Below are 19,199 nucleotides of genomic sequence, written 5' to 3'. Positions count from 1 at the left end.
ATGTCCGCCTCCGCGAGAAATCGAACCGGCACCGTCAGCTCCGGGAGGTCTTCAGCAAGAGGTCGCGGCAATGAGATGCAAGACTTCAACATGCCGCAGCCAAACATCTTGCGCTACTTTGAGCCATGCGCCGCCACGGCCTCCATGTTCTTGTATGCGCAAAGCTGCTCCATCGTCTGCTGCCACCACGATACCCTCACCATCGAGAGGCGGTTTTCGCGGCACTCGGACGAAGTTCGGTTACTTGCCGTTGACACCCAGAGCGAAGTCGGGGCCGGAAGACTGGTCGTGAGCTACGATGCAGGACAAACCGCCATCGTGTGGGATCTCATGACGGGCGACGAAGTTGCTCGATTTGCTTCATACGAGCATTTAACCACCGCCGCATGGATGCGTAACGGCAATGTTGCTTTCGGTAAGTATTCTGTACCAATCTCGGGGATCGAGTAACAGCTAACATGGGCAAAGGCAACACCCAGGGCAACATTATTCTATTTGAACCAACAACGTCAGAACATATCTCCTCGAGAACTATTGACCAAATTGCAGTGACGGCACTTGCACCGGCTGCAGACTGTCGAACGTTTGCAATTGGGTAAGCTTGGCAGAAACACCAAGACGTGGCTGCATGAGACTGACCCCTCGATAGGTACCAGAATGGCTCATTGCTGGTTGCCACCTTGCAGCCACGATTTACCATTCTGCACAATCTGGGCACGTCAAGAGCGCCGTCACCAATCGTGACTCTTAACTGGCACGCCTCATCGTCCCGGCAGAAATCGGACATGCTGGCGGCCCAGACCCACGACGGCGACCTCCGGGTCTGGAGCGTGTCAAAGTCGTACAGCAGCGACGACCCGGCAAAGGTTGTTCGAATCCTCAAGCGCACTGACAACTATCAAGCTGGACCCAACTGGATGGGTTGGTCAAAGAACGGCCGCATCATCCAATATTCTGACTCGTACGTCATAATCGCCACATGGACCTACGCGCGCGCTTAGGGTATGCACTGACAATCATCACCTTAGGGAAACGCTATCATGGGATGTCCGTACTAAGCATGTCACTTACGACAGCATCCCAACGCTTGAGCATGTCAGAGGCCTGGCCGTGTACGGCCCTGGTGCTAGTCTATTCACTCTTGGCGCGAACAACACCGTACAGCAGTTCGACCTCAACACTCCGTCCATCATTGTGGCCAATGTCCAGCACCCCGCTAACTTGTTGCCGCCGTCACCGCCCGTCTCCATTGAGGAACAGCAATCGCAGAAGACGTCTACCACCATTGCAACTGATTCCGATGCCACCTCCGGAACCATTGAGATGGGCATCTCTGAAAGCGATGAGGATCACATGTCACCGTTCGACCGCATCGTCGGCCGGAAGGAGACGGGCAGCACGGGGCCCAAGATGGCGCTCGATCCTTACGAGGCCGATTCCGCAAGCGCGGCTTCTAGCCGCAGCGGACATTCCATGGGACTTTCTGCGGTGTCAAAGGGTTCCGACTCCGGATCCCGGACACCCGGTGTCTATCCCTCTTCGGCCATCTCGCGAGGCACTGAAAACACGTACATTTCCGTCGGATCTTCTTTGCCATCGTCTGCCGCGCCGTACCAGGAGCGGGACATGTACTCAATGAGCGGAACCTCGATGCTGACCGGCACTTCGATGTCTTCATACCGATCGCGCCGCTCCAGGCCCTCGCGTCTGCGAAACGAGGTCATTCCGAGCCCCGTCGACAACAAGGTTGTAGACCTCTTCAAGTACACCAGGAGCCGCTTAAGCGACATTCCTTACAAGCACCCGGCCATGTCCGACAACAGTCGTCTTACTAACGATGACCTTCGCAAACAAATGCTGAGCACAATCTTCGGGTGGAACAAGGAGATTGAGGACCTGATTCGGGAGGAGATGAGCCGGCACAAGAGCGGCGCACCTGCCCGCATCCTTCTTCTCAGGTGGCTTGGGGACCTTGACGCCGATGTCTTGGCAGCCAGCTCATCATCCATGACATCTTCCGACTGGATGCTGCTGGCTCTCAGCGGTATTGGAGGCCAATCATCCCAGCACAAACTTGGGCGCACATACGTCCAGAGACTGCTTGAGCATGGGGACGTTCACGCTGCTGTTACTATTCTGATTGGCATGGGAGACCACAGCGATGCCATCGAGATTTATGTTTCCCATAAGAAGTACATGGAGGCTCTCATCCTGACTTGTCTCTTCTTCCCCGCTGTCTGGGAACGACAGGTATCCATTATCAAGAAGTGGGGAGAATGGGCGGTCATGCATGGACAGCAGCAGCTGGCAGTCCGATGGTATGTGTTTCTCATACTGACTTTGGCCACTCAGCTAACCCGATACCAGTTTCGCTTGCACCGGAGCCGAGTCCGATGAACCTTGGACTTCTCCTTCTGCTGCCCAGGTCACGTTCCAGAGCATCAACCAAAATGTCAACCAAAACATTCCTGAGATTCTGTCCCCGCCTCTCTCACCTCCTGGTGTCAATCGTGGACCTCAAAGGAGTATCGCCAAGACCTCTGCGCTGAAGCTCATCACCTCGTTCGGCGACCAGGGAGGCAAGTCAAAGTTCTTCTCCCAGGTTGATGGAGGCCAGACCCCGATTGCTGCCGGTCCTACTCCCATCGCCGACTCGGCTGTCTCGCCAGGCGGCTTCGACGTCACGACTGCATTTATTCGACCGCCCAACCGCAGCCAGTTCAATACGCCAAACTCCGCCAGGTCCGGTACCTCTGCCTTCAGCCGAAAGCGTCTCCCTTCCATCGGCGAGGTTCCTGGTGACCTGTCGCGTGAGCAACTCAAGCCCGATGGGGGAGCCGTCCACGTACGCATGTCGTCCGCCGAACAAGACAACCTCGCTGCCGGTCTGACTTTGCAGAGAGCCGCCACGGCTAGCCCCATGATGATGCGCGACCAATACAAGATGCTGACCATTCGTTCGAGAGACCCCCCGCCCCCCTCCCCTGATGCCAGGATGATTGTCAAGATGGAAGGTAGCTTGCACCAGCGAAACGGCTCTCGGGACCGCAAACCGAAGGGACTCCAACTCGATCTAGACGGTCTCGACAATCCCATGGCGAACGAGACCCTCTCCCCCGAACAGTCCATCTCTTCCTCAACCCGGTTTCACTGGCCCTCTCGACGACGTGGCCCCGGTTCCGTCACCAGCTCCGTCAACTCTCACTCCACCGCTGGCAGAAGCTACCGTAGCAACACCACTGGTGGCAAGCAAGACTACATCCATAGTCTCGACACCGCCCAACGCCTTCAACAACGCAAGCAGCGCAGCCGTCATGGAAGCCGGGAGGGTAGACGAGACGGCTCAAGCGGTCGAGACCGTGAGCACAGCCGCAATCACAAGACGGCTTCCCGCGAAGCCTCGGCGGAGCGTGGTCGAGCTTCCAATCGTACTTGGCCCAAGCCTAAGCGTTCTCCTACCTCGCCCATTCCCATGTCGCCTGAGGACCTCATCAACCTGAGTACCCCTAAGATGCTGCCCGAGTCCATGGATCCCGCCACCGTGAGGAAGGCAAGTAGCAGCCGCAAGGTAGCCAGCCGTACTTCAAGCCGAGGCAGTCAAATTCGCCACAGGAGCCCTGAAGGCAAGCACCGCCCTCCTGCGCTTGACCTCCGGGGTCGTAGCCAAGATCGCACTGGCTCTCACGTCAGGTCTCCTTCGTCACCTCTTCCCCTTTCCGCCAACCCAGCGCACTACCAGGGATCCGAAGATGAGGAAGACCTCGCCTTGGCTGTCATCGCCCAAGAGAACTTCCGGAACAGACACAACAGGAGCACAAGCCAGGTCGAGTCTCGCAAAGCACTTTCGCCCGAACTTATCAGAGAGTTCCCCCAACGTGATCGATCTGAGAGCCGACGTCGCCACGCGGTTGAGAACATCGAGCAGCCCCGCGATGTCCTTCCTGTTCAGACCAAGTCGCGTGCTCCGTCGACTGAGCATGCCGGAGATCTCAAGGCCATGAAGGATGAGAGACAGAGAAAGAAGGAGGAGGCTGCCCGCGAGCTTGAGGAGCGTCGCAAGTCCCTGGCACAACGCCCTTCCGCGCCTCCTATTCCTCATCCCAACCAGATCCGCATCGGCATTGAGCCGCCGCCGAACAGCCTTGATCTCCCTCCCCGCAGCCACACTGCCGACTCGCCTTCAGTCCACCATAGGAGCATGTACGCCCGCAGCTCCAACGTCCACATCGGCCTGCCGGCAACCCCCAAGGCTATGCGCCTCATCATCGAGTCCGACAAGGAGAAGGCAAAGAACATCCCGGTGCCTCCGATCCCGGCCACCTTTGCGCAGCGACACTCTCCTGTGACTTCGCCTAACCAGCAATCTCCCGAGAAGGAGAAGGAGGGCGACCTTCTTACGCTCCTCCCGCAGACAACCTACCAGCCTCCCGTCCGCGGTATGATTCCTCGCAGCATGTCTGCTCCGCCCATCGACGTACCCTCTCCCAAGACCAGCGGACCCAGTGCACTCTCGCGCGGCCCATCGATGCGACGAGGAAACTCGGGAGAAGTCCATCTCTTCCACTCCAGGCGCGCCTCTCAGGAGGACAACGACGACATGAGCGTTCCTCCACCGCCGCCTCCTCCACCCATGCTGAAGGAGCTGCAGCACCTCGCCATGCCGCCTCCCCCGCCGCCGGCGCCTTTGCCGTACGCCGCCCACAACGGCGCTGGCGCCATCGGCTCTGGTATGATTGAGATTGTCATGGACGATGATGAGCCCGCCACCGCTGCGCCCATGGACACCGCCGTCCCCGTCATCCCGGCCCCAACGGCCCCCGCATTCAAGGGCCACAGCCGCGGTCGCAGCTTCAGCGAACGTGAGAACGGCTTTGCTGGCCGCATCTCCAAGGCTACCGACCGCTTCCGATCGGGAAGCCGCAGCCGCAAGGACTCCGTCGCCATGCGTCCCAGACAAGACAACTACGAGGTTGCACCTTACGAGAGCGTGCCCATGCCCGTCAATTATGGTCGTGAGACCTTGAGATCTCCCATCAGCGCGCAGAGACAAAAGACGCTCCCCACCGGTCTCAACGCCAGCGACCTCATCTAGGCCATGCCAGCCTACCAAACACCCCAACCACCACCTTAATATTCACTTACCCCCTCCTGATGTTTCGATTCGATTCGTTGCATGGCGACTGGCGTTTTTCGATGAACCTTGATACCATTACTTTTCGACAACAGAGGAACACGACCATTCGCGGTAGTGCAGCATCATCTCCGATGCCACGAAAGCCGACAGATGAAAAAATCCCGATTAGAAAGTGCCGTTTTATACACTTCAAGTCTATCCTTGAACACTTTTCTCTCGAGCGCAGAGCGATTCTACTACTTCTTTTCTTTCCTTCCTCTCTACAACTTGTTTCATTGGTTTTTTTTTTTTTTTTTTTTTTTTGCATTTCTTCCTTCTCAAATGATGATTGATGATGGCTGGATCTTGGACTGGGCAAAGGACAAACATGATACCGTGAGCGGCGATGTACGTGATAGGACGGACACAGGCCGGGGGTGAGGGAGATATTTGGGGGATACGAGAAAATTTTATGTTGAGAAAAAGGTGAGGGGTTTGAGACAGGTCGACGCCGGCTGTCTCGCCTCAATTTCGAGATTGGAAAAGATGGAGGGGGAGGGGACCGAAAAGTGCTGGAAACGTTCGTCTTACAATGTTGCCCCACGGCATCTTTGTTCATCTAGTTGGAGCAGGGGAGATATCTATCCGCCTGCGTTTCTTTACATCTTGATTTTTCTACTTCTTGCTTCCCCCTCGCCGTGGGAGTGTTGACTCTTTCCTTTGGTGAGGATGATATTGTATGTAGTTGCTCGATTCAGGATGGCCACGTACAGGCTGAATATTGAGAAGGATGCAATTTGACATCGAGTTTGCAATTATTTATTGAAAAGTCTGAATGAGACCACCTGCTGTATTATTGCGACGACGTTTCCTGAAGCTCCTTGGTCGTCTGCGCCGTCCTCATCGTCTCTGCCGTTATCGCCGTCTGCACCACCCCCATCTGTCCAGGGACAAACCAGCCTCAAGCTGACCTCAGTGCACCAAACCACATAGACAGCAAGGGATGATATCATTTGAACGTAGTTCGTCTGATTTGATTAATTTAGACCTTGGAGATATGCGCAAAAATAAAACAAAGCTTGATGTTGGGATGAATCGAACCATGTGTGTGCAACACTGTGTACATCCACCCACTGAAGGCATCGCGAACTTCAGCAAGCAGCGCTGCGATGCACCATGTATCACCACCACACAATTAATCAATCGTTCATATAGGATGCGACCGACAGGAGAGATTGCAAGTGCATACTTACTTACATACATATATAATAATGCATCTATCTATCGTCTCGCCTGACCGACGACAATCGTCAACATCAATCATAAAAAAATCAAAAAAGAAACGGAGTTGACATCTCCATCTTCAGCCACTACCCCAAGCCCTTACCGATCGTAATCCAGCACGCCATGCGACGGTGATGATGCCTCTGCAGAGTGAAACCTCCCTCAAGTGTCATCATCATTGCTTAGGGCTACCGCAGCATCGCAGGTTACCCGTGCGAGTGAGAAGCCACCGCGGCATTCGCACTGGGCGCCACTAAGGGGTTCCAATGGAGATGGGGTAGCAGGAGAAGAATAATGAAAGCCTTCAACCAACTTGACCATTACAGCCGGTAACTCCCGCCAACTTTCTGAGCCATATACCCTCTGGCGCTGGTGGGACGTGCGCAGTTGGCTGCTGGGTGAGTGGACATTACGTCAGCAGCCCCTTGGTGCTGGTGCCACGGCACTGCTGAGAGGCGCGCGACAGGGGACAATGGTAGCTGATCGTTCAGAGCTTCAACATCCAAAGTTGCAATTGCGCATCCGTTCGATGTCGAGCTTACCCTCAGAGAAGATTTCGTCTTCTCAGAGCTGCCGCAACACCAATGGCACGATAATTGCGACCTTGCATCCTCCGCGACACCCGGCGCATCGCCCAAGATGCTCACGACCTCCCCGCGCCTCCACGTCCGGCGCCCCTCGCCCACGACGGCTGAGTTCACAGTGACCACCCGCCCGCCGCCAACCCTCGCCGTCAGGACCCTCTCTCTCCTCCTCCTCATCCTGCGCATCCTCGTCTTCTTCTCCTCGATCCTCCTCCTGCGTACCGCCTGGGTCCAGTCCCCCAACGCAGCTTCCTTCCTCACGCCACTGCGAACTTCGCGAATCCACCGAGACGAGTACGCGGAAGACGGCTTCTTCTCGGGCGAAGCGCTCTCGCAGTTACTCCGGCTCGTCGACGACTCTGTCCCCGGCCGTCTGGCCCAGCGCCTCGTCTCCGCCAACACGGTGCCCCTCCCCGTCCTGGTCGCGGGCTGCGTGGTCGCGGCGTACGCGACGCTCCTAAGGACGCATAAGACCGAGAGCCTGCTTGTTCTGCGCGGGCTGGGCATCCAGACGAGCTCGTCTAGCGGGAGCTATCTATACGCCGCGGCGACACGCTTCATACCGACGGAGAAGATCCAGGACGTCCTCGTCAACGAGGCGTTCAAGGGCTTTGAGGTGCGGTACTACCTGATTGTCATCGTCGAAGGGGAGGAGGACCTAGTCGTTGTGTTTCCCCAGATCCTGCCTCGGAAGAAGATCGTCGAGAGGGTGTGGAGAGGGGTCAGAGGCTGTCTGTGGGAAGCAGAAGGCGGCGGTAGTTACGGCGGGGGCAATCGCAAGATAGACGAGAGATGGCAGAGCTGAACAGGAGCTCCCATAATGAAATCATGAACTTCTTCCTCATTTGTTTTAATAATTATACTTCAGAAGGATGCGGCATCTTATTCATCAGCTTCAGCCGCAGCAGCCGCCCTCTTCGCGACCTTGGCATCCTTGATGATTTTCCTCCAGTTCTTCGACTCCTTCATCTCCTCAGAGTTCTTGAACCCCTTCCTCTGCGCGAACCGGTCGTTGATCTCGGCCGGCGTCGGCGTCAACTGCTTCTTCATAATCGGAACATACTCGCCCGCCAACTTGCCCAACGGCCCGCCACCAAACACCCTCTTCCCCTTCGCCTGGCTCTCTGTGCCCTGAACCTGCCCCGACACCAGGTCAAGCAACCGGTTGGCCAGCAGCTCGTCCATCTTCTTCGTCCGGTAGTACGTCCACAGGTTCTCGACGATGTCCGCCTCGCCGTACACCCACTTCAGCGCGTTCTCGCCCTCCTGCGTCCGACTCTCCCTGTCCCCAGGGAACACGCAGTTCCACAGAACCAGCGGCGTGTCGTTGGCGAGGTCGTAGTTGGGCTTCCTCGGCGTCTTCTCAACGTCAAGCAACTCCGCCACGAGCTCGGGCTTCTCCAGCCTCTGACCGACGAGGAAGAGGATCGAGACCATGTGCCTGATCTGGTGCCACAGGAACGCCGTCCCGCGGATGTTGAACGAGTACACCTTGGGCAGCTTGCTCCCGTCCGCGGAGCTCAGACCAAGGTATGGCAGCGCCGAGCCCACGTCCTTGACCTCCTCGACGCCCGCCTCGAACATGCGCCGCTCAAAGTTGGTGATCTGCTTGCCGCCGTCCACCTTGCAGAAGTTGCGGAAGTCGTGGTCGCCGACGAAGAGCTGCGCCGCCGCGTCCATGGCTTCGATGTCGAGGTAGCCCTCCTTCAAGCCGTCTGCGGAGACGCCTGTTGTCGGCGCGAAGGCGGGCTGGGTGAAGAAGTAGCGGTACTGTCTCTCCTCGCAGGAGAACCGCGCCGAAAAGCCTGGCGGGGGCGAGGGGCACCACGCCAGTATGCGGATGTCGTCGGGCAGAAGGCGGTTGAGGGTCTTGATGTAGTCAATCTCCTTTTCGTCTGACCACTCCACCTCGGGCTTCTTCTTGGTTTCCTCCTCGGTTTCTGTCTTTTCGGCGGTGCCCTCCATTGGTGTATCCGCATCCCCTTCCGTCGGAGCAGGGTCCGGCTTGGGTAGCGGCTTGCTACTCCTGACCCTCAACCCAAGAACTTGACCAAACGCGCTCACACCACGATCCGTACGGCCGCATTTTGAGTACTCGCAGCAATCAAAGTTGACGACGGCCGGGTCCTCGGGGAAAATAAGACACGCCTTTGTGAGTGCGTTCCACAGCTCGCCCTCGATGGTTGGCAGAGCCGCCGAGTCAGCGTACTCAAAACCACCATAACGCTTGCCCAGGTACGCCAGCTTCAAGGCGATGAAGCGCGTGGAATACCGCGAAGGATCGATCCCCTTCTTCGTCTTGCGCTTCTTTGCCGGCGGGGGTGCAGCTGCCCCGTCGACGGCCTTGGAGGCTGCAGCCTTCTGTTTGTCGAGTTCATGCTCGAGGTGTCGTATGCGGGAGATGAGACGCTCCTTTTCCCATGAGTCGTACTTTCCAGGCACCTCGGCCATCTTTGCGGCCTGTGAGGTGCTCAGGTATCGTGTGGGGGTGTGAGCGATGAGACGGAGACTGAGATGGTGGTGGCGTTGGCGTTGATGGGCGTGGGCGGGTAAAATCTGTCGGCAATCGTATAATAGTCTGTCCAGGCGTCTCAATAACAGCAGACTCTGGCTTGGCGGTCGATGCAGAGTTGAGCCCCAAAACAAACCGTGTAAGGGACTCATAAGCCTGCTGCTCTTCTTCATATGACTCCGACGTTAAATTTTGGAGGGGTTTAGGCCGGCTCCATGCGGGTACATTTTGGGCTGCGGGCTGTCACTGGAGGGGCAGTTAACAGGCATTTTCAAGAGCAAAAAGTTCGCCCATTAAAACAGAGTGTGGCTGATGTTTGGTCCATCAGTGGCTGGTTTCCACTTCGACTGGAGGTCTGGACCGGTGTGACGGGACCGGGGGGCCGTTTGGCGGGCAGTGCGTCGAACTGTGTCTGGACCGGTCGGCAGCTGAGCCAATCTGTTCCAGACATCCCGTTATCAGGACGACATCCAAGTCAATTCCGAACCCGCGGACAACCGCAGCCATGGACGGAGATGCCATCAAGATATTGCTAGTTGGAGATGAGAAATGTGGAAAGACGTATTTCCTATCGTGCGTATCCGTGAAGCCCAGTCTCCACATGGGATGTCATCGCTAATGTGAATGCCGTGAATAGGAGATTGAGTGCTGGAGAAGGGACTGGCCCCATCAGGCTGCTTAGAGATATCGACCAACCATTCATATTCGAGATTAAGCTTGGTAGTACACCACATCGGTTGGAATTCTATGATACAAATAGCCCTGAGAACTGGAAGCTTCTTGAGCCCGACCTGGTCATCATGTGCTACGACATAAGCCAGCGGCTCAGTCTCATCAACATACAAAGACTAGTAAGTTATCTTGTCTCATTCCTTGACCCCTTTACAACTTCACAACCTGACGCCTGGGACAGTGGTTCAAAGAGGTCAAATTGTCCTTCCGCAGACCTGACCGCTTGCCTATCCTCATCCTAGGTCTGAAGCGGGACCTAAGATCCGAAACCGATCCCAACGGCATCATCTATCCTCAAGAAGCCTACCAGATGGCTCAGTCCTTGAGAGTAGACAGGTACATGGAGTGCTCTGCCATGACCGGGGAGCTCATCAAGTTGGCGTTCGAAGACATCTGCACCACGGCAGTCAAAACCCGCAGTGAGGCGGGCGGACAGAGTGAAGGCGGCTGTGTCATCATGTGAAGGCTTTCAGTCTTCTGTCGGAGGACTCGGCACAGGAGACGGCGACCTGACGTAGTCAGGATCCGTATTGGGCTCAGCAGAGTGATTCGGGTTGGTCTCCTAGGCCGTGCCGTTCGCTTGCTCGCCGCCCTCCTCCTCCTCGGCCTCCTGGGGGAACGATCCGAGAACCTCAGCGATAATGTTGACGATTTCTTCCTGCTGGGCTTCGTCGAAGCGCTCCGTCATCTCTTCGATGACGGTATTCAACGCAGCGACGGAGGCGGGACGGAGGTTGAGAATCATTACGACCTCACCCTTGGCGAGGTCATAGGGCTGGAGCCTCTCCAACAGCTGGGAGATGCATTCCGGGTGGTAGGTGATGGGGTCCTGGCAGAGCGGGTTGGGTGGTGTACGCAGGTACTGCAGGAGCTGAGCGGATGAGTCAGTCATGGGCGTACGTACAAGTAATAGATACCCAATTTTATTCATATTTTTTCTTCAGTGACATTTTCTGAAGAAAGAATTCAAAAATTGGTCATTGGGCAACGCACTTCTTTGGCCAGGGTCTCGAGATTGCCGGGGCCACGACGCTCTCCTCGCTTCTTTTGGCCGAGCTTCTTCTCCGTAAGGTGCTTGTAGACCTCGTAGTTGGTGAGGACCGCCGTCTGAGCCTCAAGAATCTTCATCGTGACGGTGTACTTGGCGTAGGAGTTGGGGTTGAGGTCTCGGGAAGAGCTCTCCGTGGGAACAGAGGAGGTGGTTGGCTGGGGGGGACCAGGACTAGCTACCGGCAACGGCGGTCGACGAGAGGTGCGAATGCAAGTCGCGTTTCGGAGTTGTGAAAATTGTCGTGTCGGTGTGGAAGGTGAACAAGGCTAGACTAATGTCCCTGTCGCTCGAAATGGAACCTGGTAAGCGCACCTGAGAGGCCGGTTGGTGACAGGTCGAGTCACACAACGTTGAACACCCAGGCTGGCCCTCTAGATGACGGTTCTTGGCCGAGTTCTGTCTGCAAGCTAGGAAACCAACGAAACCGGAGACTGGCAGTAAGCTCGGTTCAACCTCCAAGGCAGCTGTGAAACCAAACCAAACAAAAAAAAAAACCTGCCTGGTCGGTCTGCCTCACGCAACGGAGAGAGAGTTTAGGATCCGTACAGCACCGCACAGTAGGAACAAGACGGCACGGTACACATGCGGGTTGCCGTGAATATTTTTGCTATTGCCCCGCGGTCGCTGGTAAGGTCGGTCGGTAGTCACAATTTGCAGCAACCTGCATGAGACACCGCGCAATGGACGAGCAGCCAGAGAAGAAAAAAAAGGATGCATTAAGCTGCCCAATCACGCTGCCCAGTCCCCCACTCTCGCCATGTGCTAATGTCGCCAGATACGTACTGATTAGGAATTGCGCAATGAGCGCAGGGAACAGCGTTGGCGGCTTTCAGTGGCCGCCGGTGGTGAGTCTAAGGCAGTTCTGCACCTCTCGTTTTTCTCATTCCCTCCATTCTGTGTCTGAGATTGGTCTACAGAAATAACGAGAGGTATTTACTTGCTGTCATACCTGCATCACCGGAATGTGCAATCACGAGGCAACGAAGAGCCTGGGCTGCAGACTTCAGACCGTCACAGTCAGGATTGTCTGAGCAGAAGCCTACCTAGTTACAGGCGCATCCCATCTCAGTATCCCGCGCCCGTCCCATGTTCACGACCACAGCATTCCATTATGCTGTCCGGGTGGTTGTGGTACCTGTACGGAGCTCTTTTCCGACACTGTCATGTTGCCGCGGCTGGCCGCTGTCAATGCTGCCGCTCCAGGTACCACAGCGGCCGTCCTGCGCCGCCCCCAAAGAGGCTCAGGGCCTTGCAACCACTAGAAACACAGTGCATGGCCAGGGCGCCACTGGCGCAAAATCTCTGCCAGAGATCGGAGTCATGAAGAGCACCAAGCTGCCCGGACTAACCTAAACGAGCGGATTCTGCACCTGGCTACCCTGTGTGTCCTTCGCTTCCCAGCACTGAAGCACCCGTTTCCACCCCACCACGCAGCCCATTCACACCCACCTTCCCCCAGTCCACATGGTTGGCGACCGCACCCGACCCCGACCCCGATACCTGCAATCCACGTCCCAAACAAACTTATCCACTCAGAGATTTTCCTTTACAACTTCTCGACAACCCCAGCTTCAAAGGTATCCCCGCCGCTACCAGCTTTTCTCTCCTCGTCTTCCCCCTCTTCCTCCAAATCTTCTCCTCGACAGCTTGTTCGTCATGCTGCTGTAGTGATCGCACCTTCGAGTGTCTGCCCTCTCAAGCCTTTGGCATCACCTTTCTGGACAACTTTTTCTGCGCCTACCCTCGGCTTCGGCACATTCCAAGTACCTGTGACGTCGCCTCGCACCCCACTAGCAGATATTTTTGACGCCTCAAGCAAACCCGAGACCGGCACTGCTCCTTCGCGATTCTCCATCCCGCACACGACATCCCACCACCACCAATATCCTCACCTCCAACCCGAAACCCCGCCTGCAAAGCTCTTAATTGTAGCTAGGCACATACAGCTCCTATTCTTCTGCCCTAATCGAGCCCAAGAGCTGCTACATTTCGGCTTGAACTCCGCCGACTTCGCCCGACCGCATTTTCTACTTACCGTTTTTCGATACCCCATCTTCAAAGCCCCGACACCAGCGACACCATGGTCCGCAACATCATTATCCTTGGTGGAAACACCCATCCCGAGCTGATTGACAGCGTCTGCAACAACCTGGGCCTTAACCCCTGCGAGCGCGTCCTCACCAAGTTCTCTGTTGGCGAGTCTCGCTGTGAGATCAAGGACTCGGTGCGCGGCAAGGATGTCTTTATTATCCAGACCGCCTCCGGCTCTGTCAACGACGGCTTCATGGATCTTTGCATCATGATCTCTGCCTGCAAGACTGGCTCTGCAAAGAGAGTCACTGCTGTCATGCCTTTGTTCCCCTACTCAAGACAGCCCGACGTCCCCTACAAGAAGGCCGGCGCGCCTCTCTCCAAGTCCGCCTCAGAACCTTCCAAGAACGGCTACACCTTCGAGAGCGTTCCCGCGACCCCCGCTCCTGGCGTTCCGCGCACCGCTGGGCTCACCAATGGCATCGACGGCGTTGCTTCCAAGCTGGCTAAGAGCAAGCTGAACGAGGAGAGAAGCAATGGCGCCAATGGCGGCGACTACTTTAAGAACGGCAACGGCGATTCCAAGGTCAATGGCCACGGCCGCAACCACGACTCGATCTCGTCGCAGGTCCGCTACACCACCCACGACTACGAGAACCAGAGCCAGGTCAACGGCTTCCAATCGAAGCCGGGATACAAGCAATGGGTTGCCCAAGCTGGCACTCTGGTCGCGGACCTGCTGGCTTGCGCTGGTGCGGACCATGTGGTATGTATTCCCCAAAATATCCACGGGCGCAACCCAAGAAGGATGCGCCCAAAACCTGCTGGCTCTAAAGCACTTCGCTAACAAACAACAGATCACGTAAGTTCTTTCTTCTGCTGTGTCGCGCTGTTTCGCGCACCAGCTCATGCCGACTCCAACAAAAGCCCTTAATTGGTCCTTTACACCTGCCCTTCGTTGCTTCCTTTCGAAGCAATTGCTAATGGTTGCAGGATGGATCTCCATGATCCTCAGTACCAGGGCTTCTTCGATGTGCCGGTGGATAACCTGTACGGCAAGCCCCTCCTCAAGAGGTACATCCAGCAGAACATACCCAACTTCAAGGACGCCGTTGTCATCTCTCCTGATGCTGGCGGAGCCAAGCGCGCTACCGCCATTGCTGATGAGCTGGACATGGCGTTTGCCCTGATTCACAAGGTAGGTGACCTGTTTCTTTAGACGGAGGTGCGGGGACTCATAACTTGCCACAGGAGCGTCGCCCGACCAAGTACAGCGAGCAGCGCAATGCCAGTATGATGCTGGTTGGTGATGTCAAGGACAAGGTTTGCATCCTCGTTGATGATCTTGTTGATACCGGCAACACGATCACGAGGGCTGCCAAGCTCCTCAAGAAGAACGGCGCTACTCAGATCTACGCCCTCTTGACCCACGGCATCCTCAGCGGTGACGCCATCCCCCGTATCAACGCTTCAGCCATCGACAAGATTATCGTGACCAACACCGTTCCCCAGGGCGAGCACATGAAGGTGTGCCCTAAGCTTGGCTTCCTGGATGGTGAGTTTTCCCAGCTCTCGAGTGTCTCTCAGCTTCTGACTAAATTGCCAGTTTCTCCCGTTTTCGCGGAGGCTATTCGTCGTGTCCACCACGGCGAGTCGATCAGCGTCCTTTTCCAGCACAACTAAAAGCATCATTTCATGGCGTTTGAAAAGATCATCGGCTTTTGCATCGGAGGGTTTATTGGATTCCACAACTACTTCTAGGGAGATTTGGGCAACAATTGTTGCTTTTACGGCGTTCAGCTCAGGAGGTGGTCAAGTGTGGCATCTTTTTCTTGCTTTGCCAGGGATGCTCTAGACGTTTTCTTTACTCTTTTACCCGGATCATTCACGACATTCTAGCCTGCTTCCGCTTGGAAGCAGAGCCACTCACTGGCGGTCCTGCGTGGCCAGCCATCTTGCTACACACTACACACATAGGACCTCGTCTTTACGATGGAGGCTCTCTGCACAGCGGCCCGATTAGCGGTTCTTGATACTGCGGCCTTGCTATACACACTCTTATGCCCCATGGATCACACTGTTCCCTGTCTGCGATACTGGCTATTTCAATTTCTTAACGTGGGGAGTGGCGCGTTCTTTTTGCGGTCAGCGCTAGTTCGACGGCCCTTTTTTTGCTGCAGGCCGTCCACGTAACATAAACACTCCGTAGGAACTCAGATGGACCTGTCCTGGGGGGTTTCCGCCCGCTTGCGTATTGTGAGCGTAGACGTAGATATCGTGACATATGACTTAGAACTAGATCATCTAGCAATGAAGATATACGAAAGCTCTGTCAGTTTAAACTACGTGGTACTGTGAATGATGTAATACAGAGATACTAGTGATTATTCTACAATTACCAACGTGGAATTAAGTGGAGGATACGTCGGCAGCGAAGTCGAAATTCTATGTGACACTACTGACTATCACTATCTGCCTGGTTCACCTTTGCTTGAAGATTTCTATAGCATTTCACGGCATGGTGAGAATTCCCAGCGACACCATGATTTGTGTTGCAACGCACGAGAACTCGAATACCATCTCCTTTCGACTTTTTGTGCGTCCATGTTCGATTTCCACCATTTCATACCACAGGTACGCCACTGGCGTAAAAATGCCCAGAACAAGTGAATACCCTACTAAGCGGTACAAGAAGGGCTCCTCTAGGGGTGTTTCCGTCGTCGGCTTTGGCACTTTTTTTGGCGGCCATGTTTGTTGTTAGAACGAGTAGGCCTGGTGTTGGGCGTAAGTGCCATCCGAGTACTACGCCGCTGCAAATGCTGAGGATTTCTTGACAACGGGCACCCGGAAAATTGGGAACGTCGCCAGAATGACCGAGCGTTTTTGACTGGTCCTGCGGCTGGGAAGTTGTAACGTCGTAAGGACTGAGCGGTTGAGAATGGTGAAGCTGCTGGAAAGGCAGGACGCGGTTGTAGGAGCTGAGTCGTTGTGAATGGTCTAGCTGTTGGGAAGTTGTAATATTGTTGTAGGCGAGGGACACGATTTCCCATCGTGTGCAGAGCGATAGGTGGTGTAGGGTTTCTGAAAGTGCGCAGGGGCATGGGAGGATGATGGTGTACCCATCGATTAGCTCCACTCGGCATGGGCGAGTCAATGTTTGTATGCGGCTGCAAAGACGCAAAGTTGCGTCTGAATGCGCGCAAGGTAGTGAGTGATCGAGTGGTCTCTCTCACCATTGGTAGGATGATGGAAGGTTGCTGCAACAACCGAGCTGTGGGCGTTGCAAGTTGGCGCAGTGCCTCGAGATTGTCAGCCAAATGGGATTCATGATTGGACTTTGGAGACTTGCCGGTTGTAAGGAACGTTGATACATGATCAGTTAAGTGCAACTGGTCTTTTGTTGTTGGGTGTCAGGGAAGGTAGAAGTAAGTGATGTTGATAGTTTTTTTTCTTCTTTCAAAGCTGTGTGGAAAAGAACTGAATATAAGGCAATGTAAGGCAATACCGTGAGCTTCACGAAGTCTATAAATTAATTTGCGGCTGGCTTTCGGAGTCACCTGTCGCCTAATGGGCTACCTTGTGGAATATTCTGAGCATCCTGAGGTTATGTCTTTCGTACCAAGTTTCGCCAAGCCCAAGAACCAACCGGATTCCTCTTCGTATCTTAATCGGGCTCTAGACTTTTCCGAGGTACTTTATTTTCACAATCATTACCAGGAGAAAAAGGCAAGAGCTGTTCAAAAGGAAACTTTCATCTGTTCGGTGGTTCAGAGGGGCGGATTCTCGAATGTATTCCTGATGAGTTTGCTCTCCTAGTGAAGAGGAACAACATTGAGAAGTAGAGGCGACAGCAGGAACGACGGCAGATACAATGTGTCTAATGAGATTCTTGCCTTGAAAGGATAGTAAATGAGGACAGAAGAAAACTAAATATCAGCAGTACTCTACCTGGTTAGCCAGATCCATTCGCAAGCCTTGATAGCAAGCTTCAACAGAAAAAAGGTAAAAGCAGTTCCAACATCTTAAGCTGCCTAAAGTCTCAAGAGCTATAAAACAAAAACTTTCGAATCAATCTTGGTAAGATCCGACTCGAGATAGCCAGCTCACAAGGTGGTGGGTGACTTGATGTCCAAGTAAAAGCCGGACACATCCATGCAGAACCGGCCCCGAGCCCCCACAAAATCCGGACGCGGCCGAATGCGGGGTGCATGTCCCCCGCTTATCTTATCGCATCTACCTCACCCAAGCTCTCCCCCACCAAAGCCAAGCTATCGTCCCTCCAACTACACCTCGGCAACGAGCCCAAACAAGCCACGACCGAGACCGCATCCCGACGACCACGATGGCAACGCTCTCAGGCGCAGAGCGCATTCGCGCAATTACTGACGAGGATGGCATGTTCAAAGCCTTTGACACATACCCATGGAAGAAGGACAAGATGTTCCTGGTGAGCCACCCCTCGGCGCAAACTGAGCACCGGATTCCGCACCTCTCTCCCTCCTTCGGCCGGCCCAGTCGTTTCCTATGGCGAAAGCTGACTGCGTCCATGACAGTCCGGCCTCACCGCGATCCTCGGCGATCCAAACACAGCAAACCCCAAAGGAACTCCCTCCGAACTCGCAACCCATGCACGGATCTTCTACTACGCCTCGCGCATAGGCGTGACAATCGACTTCAACAGCTACAAAGACTGGCTCGCCCGCCACCCGGATCACACACCACCCGACATCCTCCCCGAAGAATACAAGTCCCAGTCGCCAGCAACGACCACAGCTACCGACGTGCCGGACCTCACGTCGAAGCTCAATGACCTCAAGACCGACCCCGACCCCAAGAACGACGCTGGCGCAGAAGACACGCCGTCATGGCAGGCCGCCGCTCCCAAAGGGGAGCTCTACGTCGAGCGGAAGGCTCCTCCGCAAGTAGAGGCTGACGCCGAGGGAGGCGAGCCAGCGTATCCTGTCGGCTTCGCGGAGATGCTCCAGATGTTACAGAAGGGCATTCCTATCCCAGGAATAAGACAGATACCCGACACTGTCATCAGGGATGCAGTAAGTTATCTGTTATTGGATTCAATCGTTATGGGATTTGATATCCCACGCTTCCTCGCACTTACATCATTCAGTCCGTCAAGCCATTTGGAAAGCGTGCGGTGCCAAAGAAACCCTGGGAGAAGGATGTACCAACTACAACAGATGCAGAAGCGGGAGACCAGCCTTCTGTAGTCGACGCTGAATTCCCTCCACTTGATGAGACTTCAGCACCAGAGGCTGATAAGTCAAGCAAGGACACGTAAGTCCGTGGTAGATGGTAGGGATTTCAAAAACTGTCTTACGGCGTTGGGTTAGATTCGGTGCATCAATTCACGGCGTAGGTTGCTGGGCCAAGGCGGTATTGCAAATAAACTTTTCTTTCACTACATCAAGACTTCATCAAAAATAGTGTAAGAAGACATTCTCTAGCGAAACTACCTAATGTTGATAAGGGACTGCCGCAGATGCTGTCCAATCTGGACCGAAGCACACTCCAAAGCTTTCTGGAATGTGATAATACTACATACAATCATTGCGTTTCTGGTTCTGATATTCCATGCTGGTCCAGCCGCTCATCTTCTTCTCCTCCAAGTCTTCCGGCTGTGACGAAAGACGTTTCGAGGACTTGATGTTCCGCCATGAATAGACTGCAGCATTCTGGTCGGGTTTCGCGATGCAACTCCAACGCCCCGAACGGGGTTTTGAGGTCACACTGACGCACCTCCTCCATATTGCAAAATCCATAACCATGATGTGTCCAATGCACTCGACCAAGTGATAACTTGTCGAGAGTAGGATGACAGCTGATCTGTAAATTAATGGCCGAGGAAAATGTTGGTAAGCACGGACATATGCTGTG

The 19,199-nt window shown here is 54.9% G+C and overlaps 7 protein-coding genes across 7 annotated transcripts; 5 read left to right on the top strand and 2 right to left on the bottom strand.

The window, feature by feature from the left end:
- On the top strand, nucleotides 1–5,092 carry CGGC5_v009479 (uncharacterized protein; the record flags this gene model as incomplete). The annotated part of the gene is made up of 5 exons (XM_032025417.1): nucleotides 1–415; nucleotides 469–595; nucleotides 650–961; nucleotides 1,029–2,318; nucleotides 2,368–5,092. 5 exons carry the CDS (start codon nucleotides 1–3, stop codon nucleotides 5,090–5,092), a joined length of 4,869 nt encoding a protein of 1,622 aa, XP_031878011.1.
- A 1,944-nt stretch (nucleotides 5,093–7,036) lies between these two features.
- gpi15 (Phosphatidylinositol N-acetylglucosaminyltransferase subunit gpi15) lies at nucleotides 7,037–7,786 on the top strand (the record flags this gene model as incomplete). The annotated part of the gene is made up of 1 exon (XM_032025418.1): nucleotides 7,037–7,786. The coding sequence occupies one exon, from the start codon at nucleotides 7,037–7,039 to the stop codon at nucleotides 7,784–7,786; it is 750 nt and encodes a 249-aa protein (XP_031878012.1).
- Nucleotides 7,787–7,863: 77 nt separating this feature from the next.
- Nucleotides 7,864–9,432, bottom strand: DEG1 (tRNA pseudouridine(38/39) synthase; the record flags this gene model as incomplete). Its single annotated transcript, XM_032025419.1, has 1 exon — nucleotides 7,864–9,432. The coding sequence occupies one exon, from the start codon at nucleotides 9,430–9,432 to the stop codon at nucleotides 7,864–7,866; it is 1,569 nt and encodes a 522-aa protein (XP_031878016.1).
- A 566-nt stretch (nucleotides 9,433–9,998) lies between these two features.
- Nucleotides 9,999–10,688, top strand: RHO2 (GTP-binding protein RHO2; the record flags this gene model as incomplete). Its single annotated transcript, XM_032025420.1, has 3 exons — nucleotides 9,999–10,066; nucleotides 10,131–10,344; nucleotides 10,407–10,688. 3 exons carry the CDS (start codon nucleotides 9,999–10,001, stop codon nucleotides 10,686–10,688), a joined length of 564 nt encoding a protein of 187 aa, XP_031878017.1.
- A 99-nt stretch (nucleotides 10,689–10,787) lies between these two features.
- Nucleotides 10,788–11,353, bottom strand: rpc17 (DNA-directed RNA polymerase III subunit rpc9; the record flags this gene model as incomplete). The annotated part of the gene is made up of 2 exons (XM_032025421.1): nucleotides 10,788–11,096; nucleotides 11,219–11,353. The coding sequence occupies 2 exons, from the start codon at nucleotides 11,351–11,353 to the stop codon at nucleotides 10,788–10,790; spliced, it is 444 nt and encodes a 147-aa protein (XP_031878034.1).
- Nucleotides 11,354–13,356: 2,003 nt separating this feature from the next.
- On the top strand, nucleotides 13,357–14,990 carry CGGC5_v009474 (Ribose-phosphate pyrophosphokinase 5; the record flags this gene model as incomplete). Its single annotated transcript, XM_032025423.2, has 5 exons — nucleotides 13,357–14,073; nucleotides 14,165–14,169; nucleotides 14,301–14,505; nucleotides 14,559–14,862; nucleotides 14,914–14,990. The coding sequence occupies 5 exons, from the start codon at nucleotides 13,357–13,359 to the stop codon at nucleotides 14,988–14,990; spliced, it is 1,308 nt and encodes a 435-aa protein (XP_031878019.2).
- Nucleotides 14,991–17,649: 2,659 nt separating this feature from the next.
- CGGC5_v009473 (uncharacterized protein) lies at nucleotides 17,650–18,986 on the top strand (the record flags this gene model as incomplete). The annotated part of the gene is made up of 6 exons (XM_032025424.2): nucleotides 17,650–17,754; nucleotides 17,861–18,358; nucleotides 18,433–18,599; nucleotides 18,682–18,750; nucleotides 18,805–18,850; nucleotides 18,909–18,986. 6 exons carry the CDS (start codon nucleotides 17,650–17,652, stop codon nucleotides 18,984–18,986), a joined length of 963 nt encoding a protein of 320 aa, XP_031878035.2.
- Nucleotides 18,987–19,199: the final 213 nt, after the last annotated feature.

Source organism: Colletotrichum fructicola (assembly GCF_000319635.2).
Source record: "Colletotrichum fructicola Nara gc5 chromosome Unknown KSG_Nara_v1_contig05, whole genome shotgun sequence".
Lineage (NCBI taxonomy): Eukaryota > Fungi > Ascomycota > Sordariomycetes > Glomerellales > Glomerellaceae > Colletotrichum > Colletotrichum fructicola.
This window is presented reverse-complemented; position numbering and strand designations above follow the sequence as displayed.